At 42.0% G+C, this 17637-nt stretch overlaps 1 protein-coding gene across 1 annotated transcript in view; it reads right to left on the reverse strand.

The window, feature by feature from the left end:
• The window catches only part of ryr2a (ryanodine receptor 2a (cardiac)), a 112069-nt gene that overhangs the window by 31233 nt on the left and 63199 nt on the right, over positions 1-17637 (reverse strand). The window contains exons 57-78 of the mRNA XM_041963415.1: positions 17099-17262; positions 16821-16899; positions 16616-16705; positions 15860-15997; positions 15653-15730; positions 15374-15449; positions 14797-14920; positions 14102-14217; positions 13737-13801; positions 12817-12938; positions 12447-12496; positions 7987-8047; positions 5471-5709; positions 5303-5384; positions 4741-4871; positions 4043-4170; positions 3682-3874; positions 2892-2974; positions 2054-2211; positions 1341-1428; positions 782-874; positions 491-661 (exon numbers count right to left, since the gene is read on the reverse strand). Of these exons, the coding sequence (XP_041819349.1) occupies positions 491-661; positions 782-874; positions 1341-1428; positions 2054-2211; positions 2892-2974; positions 3682-3874; positions 4043-4170; positions 4741-4871; positions 5303-5384; positions 5471-5709; positions 7987-8047; positions 12447-12496; positions 12817-12938; positions 13737-13801; positions 14102-14217; positions 14797-14920; positions 15374-15449; positions 15653-15730; positions 15860-15997; positions 16616-16705; positions 16821-16899; positions 17099-17262 (2529 nt within the window). The remainder of the gene's footprint in view (positions 1-490; positions 662-781; positions 875-1340; positions 1429-2053; positions 2212-2891; positions 2975-3681; positions 3875-4042; positions 4171-4740; positions 4872-5302; positions 5385-5470; positions 5710-7986; positions 8048-12446; positions 12497-12816; positions 12939-13736; positions 13802-14101; positions 14218-14796; positions 14921-15373; positions 15450-15652; positions 15731-15859; positions 15998-16615; positions 16706-16820; positions 16900-17098; positions 17263-17637) is intronic.

A 17637-nucleotide genomic window follows, 5' to 3' on the forward strand; every position in this document is an offset into this window, starting at 1 on the left:
CAGTGCTATTGCTACATGAACGTGGAGGCATGTAGACATGCCTCAATGGCACGGTGACAGGTGAGCTCACCTTTGGTTGAAAATAAATCCATTCATTTCAGAAGTAAGCTGTTTATTTGAGGTGAAACGCCTGTGAGAACGAGCGTGTTATAACCATGGACATACAAAGCCTCTGCCTCTCTCACCAAAATAACTTATGTCAGCTATTGCATAGACGTATTTTACAAAAAGCTTCATGAAAATATGTCTCAGCCAATTTACGATCTGACCTAGCCTCTTAATAGCGCTGCCTATGGTGAAAATAGTTACTGTGACTGACTGAAGTCCAGATTGGACAATTTATGGTACTGTTAATGTAGATTTTGTATTCATTTGCGTTTGCATAAGATGAAACTGGAAATTAACACCTGACCACCCACTGATCAGTGGCACCAATTTCACATTCACAACAGAGCAATTTTCATAGTCTTCTACACAAGTGTTTTCCTGCCTGGGTGAAGCGGTTCTTAGCCAGTGCGATGAGCTCCTGTTCTCCCGGGGCACAGATGTTGAGTCCAACAGGCAGCAGGCGCTTCAAAGTGGCGACGATAAGACTCGTCTGCATCGAGTACCGATCTCCCTTTCTCTTCATCTTCTTCCTCTCCTGGTCTGAAACTATTCCCTGAGGCAAAGTCAAGCATCAGAAGACAAGAAATGCACACAAGGATCACCTGAGTTTCATGTTCCATTCTTCTTTATGCAAACCTGGATTCCCTCCACACCCTCTTCCTTTTGTCCGTACCTTTGACATTTTACACTTAGTGTCAGTGATGAGGAAGGACATATTGTTGATTTCATTCTGGACCACAAAGTTCTGCTCTTCTCTCTTGAAGTTCTGCAGATGACAACATGACACCATTCATCACTCCACAATCATACTGTTCTGCTGTCTGATGCTTTTATGACTTGTGTCTTGGAAATTCAGATTTGTAAAGACATTGTGATGCTCAGTGATGGTTGAGTTCAAGTTAAAAAGACCATGACCTTCCATATTTTCATATTTCATACCTGAGCAGCACCTTAGCCATATGGTTAGAGCACATTGTCACAACTGCTACCAGTTTGACTGCAGCTGATGTCCTTTGTTGCATGTCAAATGCTAGCATGTTAACACCCTAAGCTAAGATGGTGAACATTGTACCTGCTAATCATCAGTATGTTAGCATTGTCACAAGAAGTCCAACAAGTGGACACATATCAATAGATCTGCGCTCACTTGCCCTCCTCCCACTATGACATATTACACCAGCAGCGTGTTACTGTGTTACTGTTCTTTGCATCCTCCTCAGTGATGTTCTTACATGAGACTTGGCCCAGAAGATGAACACCTCGGCCACCATGCGGAACAGCTCCTCAGCCTCTGGGTTGGACTCTTTCAGCCATCTGGCTCTGTCAGTATATCAAAGCAGTTTAGTGATAGTGGCACTACTGAAAGGGGTCCTGTGGAGTTTTAGACGTCTTTTAGTGCTGTGGAGCTGTTCGATTAATGTGTTGTTTACCTCGTGCACGCAGATGAAACAACAGACAACAGTCTTACCAGAGGTGTCACACTATTCTACTGATCAACAGGTGGCGATAACAAGCCATGATAGGCAGCAATGTGCCAACAAAGGCAGGGAAGAAGAAGACTGCAGGTTCTTAAACATGGATGTAAACAATACAGGATTTAAAATACTTAAAAAATGGCCATGCAAATGTTTTAGGAGGAAAAAAAATACCCTTGACACATTTTTTTTGTGGTCAAGGATTAAAAAAAAAACCTATCCTGTAGTGACACTGAATGGAAACATCACTTTTGTTTGTTTGACAGAAAACTCCACAGGGCACCTTTAAGCACAACAATATACTCCATGTTGTAGACAATGATTATTACTGCCGAGTCCCTCATCCTTTCTCCAAAATACAGCAAGCATGCAGCTTAGTCTCTGCAGGACTACATGTGACAGTGGAATTCATTTGTGGTGTAGAAGTATTAGCAGAGAAGTGTTTCACCCATTCAGTTGGATTGCTGTACCTGTTGTAGTCAACAAATCGTATGAGGAGAGGGTAGAAGGCATACAGGTCTCTGACCAGTACGGTGAACTGGTCCATGATGAGAAGCTCCGTCTCTGACATCTCACCCCTCCCCTCCGCCTTGCTGTGCTCCTCATCCATCAGCACAACTGCTGCTTTCTACAGGACACAGGAACAGATTTAATTCATTTGAACACTAAATATATTGTGATCATAGTAGTAAAATAATCATACTTTTAATGCCTTTTGACTATTATAGGACATTATAATCCATTCTGAAAGTATTGGTTCTGTCAGGAGATAAAAGAATATTAGATTTATTTCTGAAAACTGGTGCAGGAAGCTGATATTAGATGATGAGAGACAATAGAGAGAGAGAGAGAATGTGGACAAAAAACATTATTTGATCATGAAGCCTAATGTTGCTCTACTACAGTTCTGTGGTTCATCAGTGAAGTGTGTGAAGTACACTGCAGTCTGGAGTCTCTGTTAACAGTGCCAGACAGACAAATTGATCTGTTTAGATCCTCTGTGAAACATCCGTATCCTCACTGTGCTGCTTTATTATAAACTATGATGAACAGGTCAGGGGTCACGTCTCCAGCCCCCGTCCAGGTGCAGCTGTCATGCATTAGTTCTGTGTAACTTACTGCATTACAAACTTCTTTAAACCATTTACCCCAGTGCTTGCACACCTCTGAGAGCTTAGGGCTCTATTACATATATCTACATTATATACATGTTGTGTATATATGTAGATACTGTATGTGTGTATTACCACCTATATTCTGGTGAGCTACATAAGAACCTGTAATACATAATAAAATAACCAGACTCACTTTCTTGAGTTTCTCCATGAGAGGCAGGAAGTGGGTCTTGAGCAGCTGGGCTTTGGCCTTGCTGATGATTGGCTGAGAGAAGACTTTGAAGCAGGGACAGAGATAGGGTTTGAGGATTAAATATATGGGATTACACATAGGATTACATATATCAAAAGAGACACTCCATCTCACCACTTATAGAAATAAAATGGCTATGAAATGAAAGGGAGATTCATACAAGAGGAAAGACTGCACTAGTCATGATCCAAGGAAAAGGAAGGCAACCATGCAAAACAAAAACAGCATATTTTAAGGTTTCCGCTGACTGTCACAGGGATCTCAGGAGCACCGGTCTGGGCAGCTGGTCCTCGCTGGGACTGGGAGCAGCAGTCCGGTGCGCTCTCCCCACCACAAACTGATTCAGTAAAACTTCCAAGCTTTTATGACCATGATCATTGTAGCTTACTATCTGTCAGATGTGTCTTCCAATCTAACGACCAGTCCCTCCATTTCCTCCAATCTCTCCTGTATACTATTCACTGTGTTCTTTAGCTCTGTGGTTTTTGTCCTCGATGTCCTTTTCAGGTGACTAAACACTAATGAAAACATAATGAGTACTGTACACCTAGGTATTCTGACAAGAGAGCCACTAAATCCTACACATTCAACCTTTGAGTCAAGTCATGACCACTATTTCTGATGGTCAACATGTGGAGAGACATGAGAGAGAGACAAAATGTTGCCTTCAGAAACAAGGCATAGAGACGGACCTTTAAAGACAAACACACACTCATGTTGTCATGTTTACCTGCTAGTCTTTTCATCCAGGCCCCTTCATCAATTCCCAGGTTGTTGTAGATGATCTTGAGAATGTTTCCCAGCAGAGTGTTCATGTGCTCAGAGGTCACAGACGTGCAGCAGCTGTCAGCCTTGTCTGGGTTGCTCTCTGGTCCATGTTCCCACCAGTGAGACATGTAGCTGCACAACATCGGCAACACCACCTGCAGAAAAAAGAAACACGCACACTTCAGGTTAAAATATCATGAGATCACCCACTTCCCATCCTGACATGATGCTTTGTGAAGTTTCTCACTGATGGTCTGACAATGAGCCCACACAGGTATCTAGGTTCAACAAAGGCTTAGCATGTTTTAAGTTATAAATCTCACCTCCATGACATGAGGCATCTGAGTGTATCTCATGCCAGACTCTGCCAATTCCATGATCTCCTCCAAAGACTTCTCTAAGTTTGGGATCAGAGGACAAACCTCCCCAACCTGCCCTGGAAGACCTAGAGCTGAGAGGTGGAAAAAGAAATGCACTTTAACACCAAAGATACACCGAACAAAAATATAAATGGAACACTTTAGCCATCACTCCAATTATTAATGAGTGTCATGAGTTGAAATAAAGGATTTACACAATAAAAGGCCACTCTGTCTTTCCCACAAAATGACATCGTTAACTGTGGTGGGTAATAACCTACTAGAAATTACACAATGTGCAGATGAGCTTTTCTGAGCGTTTTTGAGCAGGGTTTTTTTGGTTTTTCAAACCACTTGTTGCACCAGCTGTCCAGGTGGCTGGTCTCAAATGATCTAGCAGGCGAAGAAACCAGATGCGGACTTGTGGTGATGGCAAATGAACAGACTGTCAAACTAACAGAACAACTCCATGTATTACTCTGTAACTCAAATCTCAGAGTATTGTACCGAGTGCTGAGCTGCATAAAGAGTAAACATCATTTTCAGAGGATGCAGTTACCACAGGACTTGTACATTTTGGTGTAGTTCTGCCCCGTCGAGCACATGAAGTGGAAGCACATAGAGCTGCTAAACGCTGAACTGAAAATGGCATTCAGCAGTACCTGCTCTGTCTTTAGCTCCTTTGCTGTTGTAGATGGAGAAGCTGTTGAACTTGTTGATGTGACGCTCCAGGAAAGCAACAGGGAAAGCTGCTGAGAAGGCAGCTAAACACTTTCCTAATGCTGGACGCTGTCTGGAGAGAGGAGAGGAGAGGAGAGGAGAGGAGAGGAGAGGAGAGGAGAGGAGAGGAGAGGAGAGAGGAAGAGAGAAGAGAAGAGAAGAGGAGAGGAGAGGAGAGGAGAGGAGAGGAGAGGAGAGAAGAGAAGAGAAGAGAAGAGAAGAGAAGAGAAGAGAAGAGAAGAGAAGAGAAGAGAAGAGAAGAGAAGAGAAGAGAGGATTGGATCCAATTACTGTCTCAAAAACAATAATGGTAAAAACAATAATACTGAAGACGGGCATGAATTGTTAACCAGTAAAGGAACTACTACAAGAGGAACATGTACATTTGGCTGATTTTCCATCACAGACATTCCAGAGGAAGGAGGAATATAGTTTTTACTGAGTAACAGTGAATAATATGTTTGTTCCTTAGATGTTAGAACAAGGCTGTCAGTCATACTCTACCTCTCTACATAGATGCTTTTGTTTGTTCCCAGAAAGTAGAGGCTGTTGAGGATTCTGTAGCAGGAAACCTGGACATCATCCACTGGAAGAAGAGAGGCGAACAGAAAAAACATGTGGACAGGTGGAACATAAAAAAAGATTTCATCTCAATAATCAGTCAGTACGCACATATAAGGTCTTCTCCGAACATGTTCTGTCCAATGTGCTCAAACAGCGAGGAGAGGACGGGCAGCAGGGCGAAGGTGGTGTAGTTGATGATCTGAGTGACGCCTCGCGGCTGCTCTCTGCTGTGGGTGAACTGACCGAGCTTCAGGTTCTCCTGCGTCTTCTCCAGGTCTTCTGCCGCACTGTCAAAGTACGACCGCAGCGCCGCCTTCACTGACTCCAGACCAGTCTTCATCACTGTCCTGATGTATAGGGAGAGCTAGGTTTTACATTATTACAAGAGAGACTTATTCCAACCAACTGTCTACCCTACAGTGCATGAGAATGTGTGTTCTGCTACTGAAAATAATTCAAACAACAACATATTCTTGAATAATAAGAGATTAGAGGGAAACAGACAATCTACATTATCACATCTGAAATCTCAGAATAAGATGCTTTCAAAGACAATAAAGACAAAGAGAACAAAGTTCAAGCCACATTTGGTAGGTTTCGATCCCTAAGCAAGACATTGTAACGGTCGATATAAAAAGTTGTTTCTAGTCTGTTACCTCTCAATGAATTTGACCCCAAACTACAATCAGATTTCTAATTATCATAAAATGTACACATGCTTAGTATTAGTTCAGGCTTAGTATTTCCATTAAAAATGATGTTGATATGTCAGTACAGGGCCAAAATCTACAGTGTTATCATCTTCTAAATGCTGTTCTGATAGTGTTCAAACAAACAATTTGCAGAGAAATGTGATGAATGGCTGCTTTCCTGGAGCTATGAAATGAGACAGGACTGAATCATGATGTGGCTACCCCCATCGATATCTTGACAGAGCTGTATTGTAAGCCCACATTAGAAAGTACAAGGGAGTTGTGGCTGAAATACTGACTGATAAAAGCAGAGGGGACACACTAGAAAATGGAAAAGTAAGGTTGCTTTGCACACAGTGTGTAGTATGGCTGTGCCACATCGACCTCATACCTCGTTAGGAACCATTTAAATGCAAAGTGATATCAACTCAAACAAGCTCACCGAACTTATGAAGGGACATTTACATTCCAGTGGCTTAAAAAAATATCTTTTCTTCTGTCTCTGTCTCATGTTTTTCCTCTTGTGGGTTTGTAGAAGGCAGGCCGAGTTGTTGATTGTGTGATTAGGTGCTGTATTAGTAAAGTTGGCACAAAATGCACACAGATTGCAAGCAAAAATGAATGCCACACACAATTTCATGTGCTGTTTGACATTGTGGGCCAGATTTACACAGCAGTATGTTATCCAGGAAGATTAATGTGGGTTTAGCCACCACTTTGCTGGCTTACAAAATACCAATTTCACAGGTTGAAGGAGTGACTGTTGCCACTTGTGCAAAGAGCATGTTTAGTATCAAGTTAATGAGGAGCCAATATGGCAAGAGCAATTAACTTCAAGTACTTCTGACCAATCTAACTAGCCACCTAAATAAGGGCTATTGTTGCTATTTGGCTGATTGTGGGCCAAGAGATACAAGTAAGTAAGGAAGTTTGCCAATTGTTTGGTTAACAGGCACATCCTTAAAGAATAGAGAACATACTGACTGGATGCTAATGGGCCAGTATAACACCCTGACTCATGAAGAGCACTGTCAGCTGGTTGTCAGTGCCATATAGATTCAGGAAATGAAAGGAGCAAAGGGTGGAGCACAGTATGAAGAAACAAGTCCTCCAGCCGAGACCAAAATAATATAATGAGCAATGGAACAGGTGTATTATTGATGAGCACCACATTTCTGGTGAATAAAGTTTTCCCTAATACTGTACATCTTTGCTGTCTGTGCAAATTGCTAATATGGTTGGTATCACCAACAGAGGGATGCATGACGTTGGAAGTTATTTCTTTAACAAGCCTTCTCGAAGTTGTATTAGTCAACTTTATTGGCAGAGGTTTAGACAGAGCTGCAAGGTGGTGTAGCTGGAGATTCTTAAACTGGGCCATGGCAAGATGACTGAGCACAACACACAGTGCAACCAGTGGAAGTCAGACATCAAATACCACTATCAGTATCAGTGTGCAGGTCATGCGGTGTGTAGCAGCAGTTTGACAAAAACGCATTTTTGAAGAGTGTCCTTTCTGGGACCCCTTTTTTCTCTCTCCCTGGCCTCTGGATTACAGGTACGAACAAAAATGAAGTGCTGCTTGGCACAACAGCATGGAAATTGTAGGAGAAACTGCAGCTTGCTTATTTTCACAATGCTGGCTGACAGCCAAGCCACTGACTAGCTTGCGACCACTGACATGTCCACTGCAGTGAGAGAGAAGTGGTGGGGCTGATGTTGTGTGCTGTGTTCACCTCCGCTGGGTCATCTTCATAAGAGCATTGTCAGCATTCACCATGGGACAATATGCATGTTAGCTGTCATTCAACAATTAGACAAAGAGTTTAACATTAAACATAATGCCTCCTGTAATGACCAGGGCCACACACGCACACGCACACGCACACACACACACACGCGCACACACACACAGTTTATGTCTTTCCTTACCTGGCATCTAGGCTTTGTCCCAGTATCTGCAGACAGTTGACTATGGATGTGGCATTGTTACCTGGGAAGCAGACAGGATTAGGTATCTGAGGACCCACTGTGTAGGGATCGATGTTCCTATCTGTCAGGAAGGAGAAGAGTCAAGCACTACAGCACACTAAAACAACCAAATGGCAACCCTCTTCAAATCAACTGGATCCCTCTGTCTAGGGAAAAACAAATCTGAAGAATCACATCCGTCATGTATGTGCTTGAGTAAATGACATAGCAGAACATCATATTCAAAGAAAAAAGATGTTCCTTCAAAAATAAAAGCTAAAAAGTCATATTCGTAAGTGGGGATGTTATAAAAGTATTAACCTCAACCCTTTTACGCTGTCACCTGCACTGGAACGCAACAATGCTGACAGCCTAATGAATACCAACAATAAACATTTTTATTGGCCCAAATGTGTCTGCCTGTTTCTAGTTGTATCGGGTTTTAGTCTGCACAGATGGAACATATTTTTCCTTTGACGAGAATGACATTGTGGAATGCTCTCGGCGTTTGGATATGGTACATCAAGTTGCAATAAACACCACACTCAGCTGCTGAGCAGAGGAGTACACACACACACTCACAATATCATGCATGCATGCACACACACCCATGCACACCCCATTTGAGGATGTTCTTGAGCTCTTTCGTTTGTCATTTACCTGTGTCTCTGTTCTACACAAACACAAAGTTGTACATCAACAATAACAGATGCAAACCACTATAGGATAACTTATTCTGTGATGTTCCAGTGTACAGTAAGTTTGTATCTTTGCTCAGTCAACAATACAAACTGCCAATATATATTGGTTGAAAAAAATATGTCAAAAACATGCCATTGACTTAGGTAAGTTGCCTTGGGTCTGATTTTAACCTTTAAAAGGTATGCAGAGGAGTTATTGACCACCAGGTGTTCTATGGAGCATTGTCTATATTAGGGGTGGGCAGTATACTGATTTTATCACCCGATCACCTGTGTGACGTCATGCCACAACATGGATTTTGCAATGCTGTCATTAACGTGATAAAAGTTTTAGCATATTAAAAAAACTGTGCTTCACTGTGGCTGACAGAACATTCAGGTAGAGGGCTCCACACATACCCACCGAAGTGGATTCACACCCACTGCTTTGAGGGCCAATACAAAGCAGGATTCACTTGAAAACTGAAGCTCAAGGATGGATCAAACTTAGCTGAATCTGTAAGTTTTGTCATTTTTTTTGTTGTTGTTGCTTTACAGTTTATTCTGCTGGTTAGCCTGTTGAACTTTGCATTAGCGCATTCTAATAATGTGGTGCTAATGTGGCTAATAGCATATATAGACCCACATACTGGAGCAACGTTAGCGTATTTAATATTGTGGACAGTGAAAAGAAACTGTGTGAACGTTGAGCCTCATTTGAAGCCAATAAAATAAGCAGAGTTGTAGCTTGGATTTGGGAATCTGTTTTTTTTTTTTTTCTGTTTGTGTAGCCTCACATAGCCAGAGCTAACGTTAGCTCCATCCTTCATACTGCAACAGGAGCTCAGCTGGTTTGTTGTTCGAGGAAAGTCCATCTGCTGTGTGCTGTGTCAGTATGTGTGTCTGCTGCTGACGTATGGAAACGTGCTGGATAGACAAGCCCTGTGCTACACTGACCGCTGAACTTTCTGCCAAAGTCTGTGTGCCAGTATGTGTGTGTCAGTGTTGGCAGTGGTGGTGCTAAAGTAGCGTAGCATGGTGGTAGCGTCACTGTTTTCTGAACAGCTTTTCACCAGCTCAGCTGTTTTATTGATAAAATAGTCTGGTAGTGTCCACACAAGCTATATTTTCAGAAACATTTCTGAAGCTCAAACGCAGTGGAGCTCGCTGCTGCGCTCTGAAATAAAACTGCTAAGGATCAGTAATGGCGCCACCTTTTAGACAATTTTGAGATAACAGTTCGTCCTGCAATTGAGTCTGAATTCAGCATACCCATGCAAACACAGAGTGCACGCACACACACATACACACACATACACACAAATATGGATGAGCACACGTTTGTTTGTTTGTTTGTTGCCATATTGGTTTTGGAGCAGTGAGAGCAGAGAGCACAGCTTTTTGTTTAATTAGCAGTTGAAGTTAGCATTTTTTGCCTGCCTATCTGTCTCACTGACTGAGATAACACTGACTTGGAGAAAAGCTGGTTCAATGTAAACAAAATATAGCTTCAGTGTAGTAAAGCACTTTTGTTATGTTGCTGTAGCTTAGCTTGGATCAGTTGTTGGGGCTCCCAAACCAGCCTTCCCTTATGGCATTTCTTACTGGCACAGCACCGGCACCAGACCAAAAGCATCAACTCCAGCCAGGACTTGGTCTGACATCATCCACCACAAATCCAGCAAGAAATGAAATGCGAGGGCACCAAAGCTCACTCCACCACCTAAACTCTCATTGCAAAACAGGTATGACCCACTGACTCTGAATGACGAAAGGTGTGATAATACCACTGCTAGGCCGAGGGCCAGAGGAAATATTCATAACTCCACACCTGATAAGTCCAGGGCCAGAAGAAATACTGGTAGCCCCACACTGGATAAGCTAGTACTAGACTGTCACTCGCAACATACATTCATATCACACCCATCCCGACCTTGGGGAAAGGAATCAAGTCTTTCAGCAGACTCCTTGTCCTGAATACATGGCTGACATCAGTGTGCCACACCCATGGGATCAAGTTTATCACAAATTTCAATATCTTTTGAAACTGTAAAGACCGCTTTAACCCTGATAGATTCATCCAAGCATCACTGGTTGCAGACTGCTCAGTGCCAACTAACCCTGATCTTGACATGCTGTACCAAAGGCCAGCACACACTGACAGACTACCTGTATCTCTCCTGACCCTTTGCTCCACATTATCATCCGCATTCAGAGGATGTCTCTGTCCCAGTCAGGGATCCAACGCCCCCCTAACCCCAACTCCACCACAATCTCCAATCAAGGACTTAAAGCTGCCAGGCTGAAGCTCAGTCAAATGTATGACTATAAAAACAACAGTAACCACAGACATCATCCTTCAGGTGTCTATCAGAAATGAGACAGACCCCATGGCGCTTCCTTAAACATACCAGTGATGTTAAACAGCCAGTGGCATGATCAAACACATCATAGCAATCACAGACCACCTGGTACCTGTCACCCTCACAATTCACTGCAATATGTACAAAGAGGCCATGACTGTCTAGAACAAAGCAATACATCTGACAAGAAAGGATTACCTTTCCAAGATAATGACAGATAATTCTGGGACCAGCTACTCAGCTCTACTCCACCCATCTGCAGAGTTTGCATCATCTTCAATAACAAAATAACCTCAATTACAGCCAGAGGGTGTCAGAGTAGTTTGTAAGCAACTTGAACAGGTCCTGCACAGTACTGGAATTGCTCTGGTCAGGGTTTCAAATCATAGTGCAGCTTTCAACATGGCTGACCTTTCTATTCTCCTTAGTAGGATTCAGCAATGTACGGCTGTGACAGGGTCTGCCCTGACTGGTTTGGCCACTATTTGTCAGATGGGACTTTTTCTGTGGTCAGTGATCATTATGTCTCCTCGTCTGCTCGGCTGACATGCGGTATATCTCAGAGTCCTTGGTCCTATTCTTTTCTCCCAGTATCAAGCAATCATCATCATTATCATCATCTTCATCATTGCACACGATCCCACTCACCTAAAGGGGCTGTGAGATGCCAAGAAAAACAGCAATGAGCCAACAAGGCAGTTAAGAAGAATACTGTGAGAAGACTGTGGGCAAGTTAACATGGCTGTAAGTCCAATAGTCTCTCTTCTTTTCACCCTGGTATGGTTCCCACCTACTCCTGAGAAAACTCTGAGAAGGAAATCTGGCTTTTTACCTGCTCCAGTAAATGCTCCTCTATGTTCACTAGCTAGTCTCTAACTGTGTCTGACTGCTGTTTGGTGCTAGGCACAAAGTACTGATGAGAGTTGAGAGCCATAAAAGCAAAACAATGAGCTGGAATGATAATTATTATTAAGATCAGAAGAGCTGAGAAGAACTGCAGAGTCGGTGATGATGCTGTGTTGGTTCGTCACTAGTATAAACCTTGATCATATGTGATCAGTTCCCATCATTTTCCACTAAAAGCCATCATGATGATCATGTCTAAATATATCAGCATCTCCATTCTTTTTATTCCTAATACATAAAGGCTATGGCAACTTATTAGGATTAGCTAGAGGTAATGTTTCATTTGTTTCACCATTAACTGGAAAAATAATGGAGAGACTTCCCTATTCATCTTAACTTTTTATCTCAGGGAGACGTCTGTTGTATTGACTATCCTGGTTCGGAATAATATAAAACCATGCATACTGCACTCACTCAGAACAATCAGCAGAGAAGGAGCAGAAGTGGAAGCATTAGGCATGAATGTCCTTACCAAATAAGGATATCCTATGTCTGACAAGAACTCCCAGTTTGCAGAAAAGACTGAAAAGATTCAATGGAAGGAGAGAGAAGGTAGACAGGGAAGCAGAGAAAGAGATAAAAGAAAGGTGTGAGACAATCAAATGAGAGAGAGACCCAGAGAAAGACAAAGAGGGAGCATGGGAGAAATAAAGGCACACAGCCTGATGTCAAGCTATGAGACTTGGAACAGCTCAATGACTGTCATACACATGTGTTCAATTAGAAACAGCAGTCTCCAGCATACGGCCACGGTCTTATTCAACATTTAAACTTGTGCTGTTGTGCTGTTTCCTGCATTGTTTGGCTCTCTGTCTGTCTGCTGCATCATTTACCACACTCACCTGGTCACCATCTCTTTCTCCTTGTTGGAGGCATGGCCACCACTGCTGATTGGATGGATGGCTGTGGATAGGAAGTACAGCCTGTGGTTTTTAAAGTACTGATCCACCAATGGCAAGACGACCTGAGGGTTAAATGACACAGATACTCGATGTAGTTATCTGTCTGTCTTTCAAATCTAAAAATTAACATCTTTTGTTTTTTTGTCAATGTCAGAGCAACAAAGAATTTTATTTACTTCTCAACCAGTGAGTTAAGTACAAATATTGACCTGTGCATTAAAGCTGTGATAAACAAAAGTAAATATAAAATAAATGGGTTGTCTGGCTTAAATTTATCCAGGGTTGTTTCATGAAAAACTAAAGTGCACTCTCTTTATCAGAAACTGCATGCTCATACTGATACTGTCACACATTCACACGTAAAAGCTGCCCAGTACAACCACTGTCTCTGTTAGTCACTGAACAGCTCCACTGGAAAGAGTTGACAGTTCTTGTTTAAGGGCTCAATGCTGCTATTTCACTTTCCCCACAGGCCACAAGTCCAACAACTGGTATTATAAATTTATTTAATATAATAGCCTTATAAGACCAATTTCAGCTGCATTGTGTAGGAAACACCTATATTGTGCAGTCATCCCCAAACTTTATTTTATGGCTTAAACTGCATGTACACAAATGCTAATCAGTTAATAAGTAATTAGAATTAATGGCAGTTTTGGTGACCCCTATGAAATTATTTGAAATACTGCTGAGTAATATCATTTTTGTATTGCACACAGTCATGTTCAGTGGTTGCTTCAGGACATGCAAAGCCATATTTCAATATTGGGTTCAAACGTTTATGAGGCAAAAAAATTCAAAAGTAAACATATTAAAATACCCAGCTGATCGATGGATCAAATAAAATGATGAGTTCTGACCTTTCCAAAGAACTTAATCTGCTGCTCATGAGGAATCTTCTCCCCCTTCGGTCTTGTTCCCACATCTAAGTAACAGGTAGAACACAATCAAAAACAGTAGGGTGTGAATAATTTTACATGGTGACATTCATCTGACATCTGCAAACTGTTTGTATGTATGCAATTCAATTTGTGTCACAGAGAGTCAACTGAATCGTAGCCGCCCACTCTGCACGTGGCTGTTATTTTGGTAATACAGCACCTTCCTCTCTGCACCAGCCGTACGACTCTAGCCCAGAGTTCCCTTACTGATAGAGCGTGGCATCCACATTGCATTAAATTAATTTCCAAACTGTTTGATGATAATTCCTTGAATAGCGTCTTACCAAACTCCATCATATGTTGGTGTGCCTGGTCGACGTATGTGATGAGCTGCTGGAGGAAGGTGTAGGCAAATCGTTTCTCTATAGCTGGAGTGTCCAGCTCCTGCGACTTCACCCCTCTGGAAACAACACACACACACTCTTAAAGAAATTATGATTTTTTTCATGTTACCCAGAGTCACAAAACAAGATATATATCAATTTAATATCTGTGCATCCATTACAGAGACAGGTCTGGGATGTCCTTAGCCCAGCTGAGCTTAGCACAAAGACTGCAAAGCTGTCTTATCTAACAGTTGCACTGTATCTTCTTTATTTAACATGTTTGCTTGCTATGCTTGGAACTACTTCTTGACCACCAACAGCAAACTGCATTGACTGCACAGAAAATCTCAGAAGTCCTAGCTGCTAGCCATCATGGAAGTTTTTTTATTAGACTAGCTGGGGCAGCAGTTTCTCTCTTCTTGAACTCTCTGTGGTATCTCAGACCTTTGCTCTGGAGATGACATTGATTTGATTCTGGGTCAGGTATTTTAACAAACAAGCATATTTCCTCAAATGTCAGACTGTTCCTTTTAGTTTGTGTAAACAAACCCATTAGACACACACTGTTGCACACACGCTGCATGTCATCAGGCAATATCTATCAAATTCAAATTAATACAAAATTCAAATATTTTTTACAGTGTATTTCCTACCTGGACACAGTGTAACCGTTGATCTGGAGGAACTTGAGGATGTCTTGTGCTTTTTCTCTGTCTCTGGATTTCTCTTTGGCTGTCAGTGTATCATAGGGAACCAGCAGAGGATGGTTTCCTCCACCTGGAGACAACAGCAACACAGCAGGATGAAGAGCAGCGATAACAGGCTGATACAAAGAGGACCCATGTCCATTTCAGCTCCTCTTTTAATGGTCTGTAACGCTAACAGAAACTCAAAAGCATCAGTATTTACTGTATTAAATACTGTAATACTGGATTGCTGCATTAGTGGCCTTGCCATCAGGTCAAAGGAAATTAGTGTTCATTGCTTCCCTACATGATCTATATCCTAGTTCAAATGCACAGTTTTGAACAGTTTTTAATTATTTTGCCGTTGTTTGGATTAGAGACAAACCCATAAGTGGAATATCACTTTTACTCTGGTAAAATTCGGTTTATGCTGAAACCATGATCCGTGCCGTTGTTTCATCGAATAATGGTAACAATATTAATGTGGTGGTGATGGCAGAACAGGAAAAAGGAAACAGGAAACACGGGGTGTGGATGTATTTACCTTTGGATTCCAGCTCCATTTTCTTTTTCCTGGCCCAGATATTATGATAATTCTCTGCAAGCAGCTCTGCCATAGACTGGAGAAGCACAACGTTAAACACATGTAACTGTTCACTGCACATATCAATTCACATGTTCATCCGCAACAGCTTCTAGTTTTATCTCGATATCAATACTCATCCTTAGTGTTACAATCCCCTAGTTTAAATTCAGGGTTCCAATAAGTTTTTTTTTGCTTTGGTATGCTGTATGTTAATGTTTCATCTTTTCGTGTACCTACCTGCATGTCTCTCGACAGTGTAACGTTGCTCATATCAATGGGTCTGGGGCTGAAAGCTGGAGTTCCTTCAAAAGACAGCTGTGGAACACAAGATATGTACTGACATCACTTTCTAGATGAAAACAACAAAATGCTAATTGAATTTGTATGTACACGTGTGTGTGTGTGTGTAATTGCGTATGTGTGTGTCAGTGTGTGTGCTTATACCTGGCTGGCCTGTGATATCCTCCTGGACTTGTTGTGGAGACTGGCAGGATCTCCCTCTCTGATCCTGTCGATGCTCCAGCCCCAGGACAGCATGGTCTTCAGAGACTCTCTGACTGGCCAGCAATATGCTTCCTTGTCCTGCAAGATTATGACCAAACTTTAGGCAGCAAGACAAAGTACCTTAACAAAATATAAACTGCAATAAACAGCGTTACACCTTAACCAATCAAAATATAGGTAAAGTGTGCAAGATACAGTATTTCTAGGACATTTTTACCAACAGCTGTCAATCAGTGGAATAGCGTGAAACTACTGGCAAGAATGTGTATCGTTTCACTGCACTGCATGGGCATGACACAAACACACTGGAACCTACTCATAGAAAAACTGCCCCATAGCACTACTAGAGGTTAAAAACTCTTAACGTGACACCACCACCATGGTAGACAACTGCTTGGGCCAACAATGGTCTACATCCGACTCACCTATTTAATCCTCATCTGGGTATCTAGACTCATGCCAGACTAGTGGTAAATGCTACTCCAGAATCAGGATTTAATGAGCAGACCCTGACCCAAAGCTAGTACCCATGGAACCTATTCAAATCGTGCAGCCATAATATGGCCAGATCTGACTCAAATTTGGCGACACTGTGCTGAAGTGCAGCTGAATGCACTGACAAGTTAAAACTCTAAATTTGACATTTCTGCAAATGAATGATAACATGAAGCCGGACTCAGACAGCTGCATGCAGACCTTCTCAGAGAGGCCTTTGTATGGTTTCAGTAAGGTGTGGCTCTTGGAGATGTCACACATCTGCTCCCCAAATGACCAGCCATTGGAAAACTGTAACACACACATAAGAGACATTTATAATGTTTACATTTTCTTGCCGAACATAGCTACTGAGATGTTATTAAAATAAAGACGACTACCACAATTTGAATGTGACTCATCGCACCTTTTCTATACACCACTTCTCATGGATGTGCTCTGCATATCTGGTTATGAAGTAGTCCAGTTTCTCTGGGACAGTCACACTGATGAAGACAGAAAAGAAACACATTGAAACACCCGCTGTAAAGGTTGAACTGCGATCAAAGCCAAGCCGATAAGCAGGAATCCTTCACACAAATCTGAATTAGGGTCTGCACCAAAAATAAGTTGTACAAATGAGCCTGAAAGAAAACAGTTGAAATTGGACTTATTTAACAAAGCGGAAATAAATATGTTGATTACTTGGCAGTGTCTGCTGGCTGTGGAGTGAAGTTTCCCTCTGAGTCCATGGACGACTGCTTCTCCATCATGGCCATGTAGTTGGACTCCATGTAGTCTGGAGGAAGAGCTCCGGCCACAGCGCTGAGACATGGTAATGCCAGCTTAAACAGCTCCTGGTCATACCGCTACGTCATAAAAGCACACACACAGCACACTGCTTCATCCATCATTAGACTGTACTGTTATGCTTCCGCTGCAGGGTTAACTGTCTCTTCTGTCACATTCAAGGCTAATGACTCTAAGTTCAGACTCAGGTATTCCTGTGATCACTGATCATTAAGGTAAGATCATTTAGCTCATACCTTGACCAACATATACGTGGTGATGGGAATGTTCTGGCCTTAAATCTGGATTTTTTATTACTTATAGGGAAACTTTACCACCTTTACACATACAGTTAAATTTACTCTTTATGAGTGGGACAACTCAGCCTGTGAAAATCTCTTAATAATGTCTTCTGTGTCTCTGGAGGAGCTAAGATAAAATAACCCCAATGATGT

This window comes from Chelmon rostratus, chromosome 21 (assembly GCF_017976325.1).
Source record: "Chelmon rostratus isolate fCheRos1 chromosome 21, fCheRos1.pri, whole genome shotgun sequence".
NCBI classification, from domain to species: domain Eukaryota; kingdom Metazoa; phylum Chordata; class Actinopteri; order Chaetodontiformes; family Chaetodontidae; genus Chelmon; species Chelmon rostratus.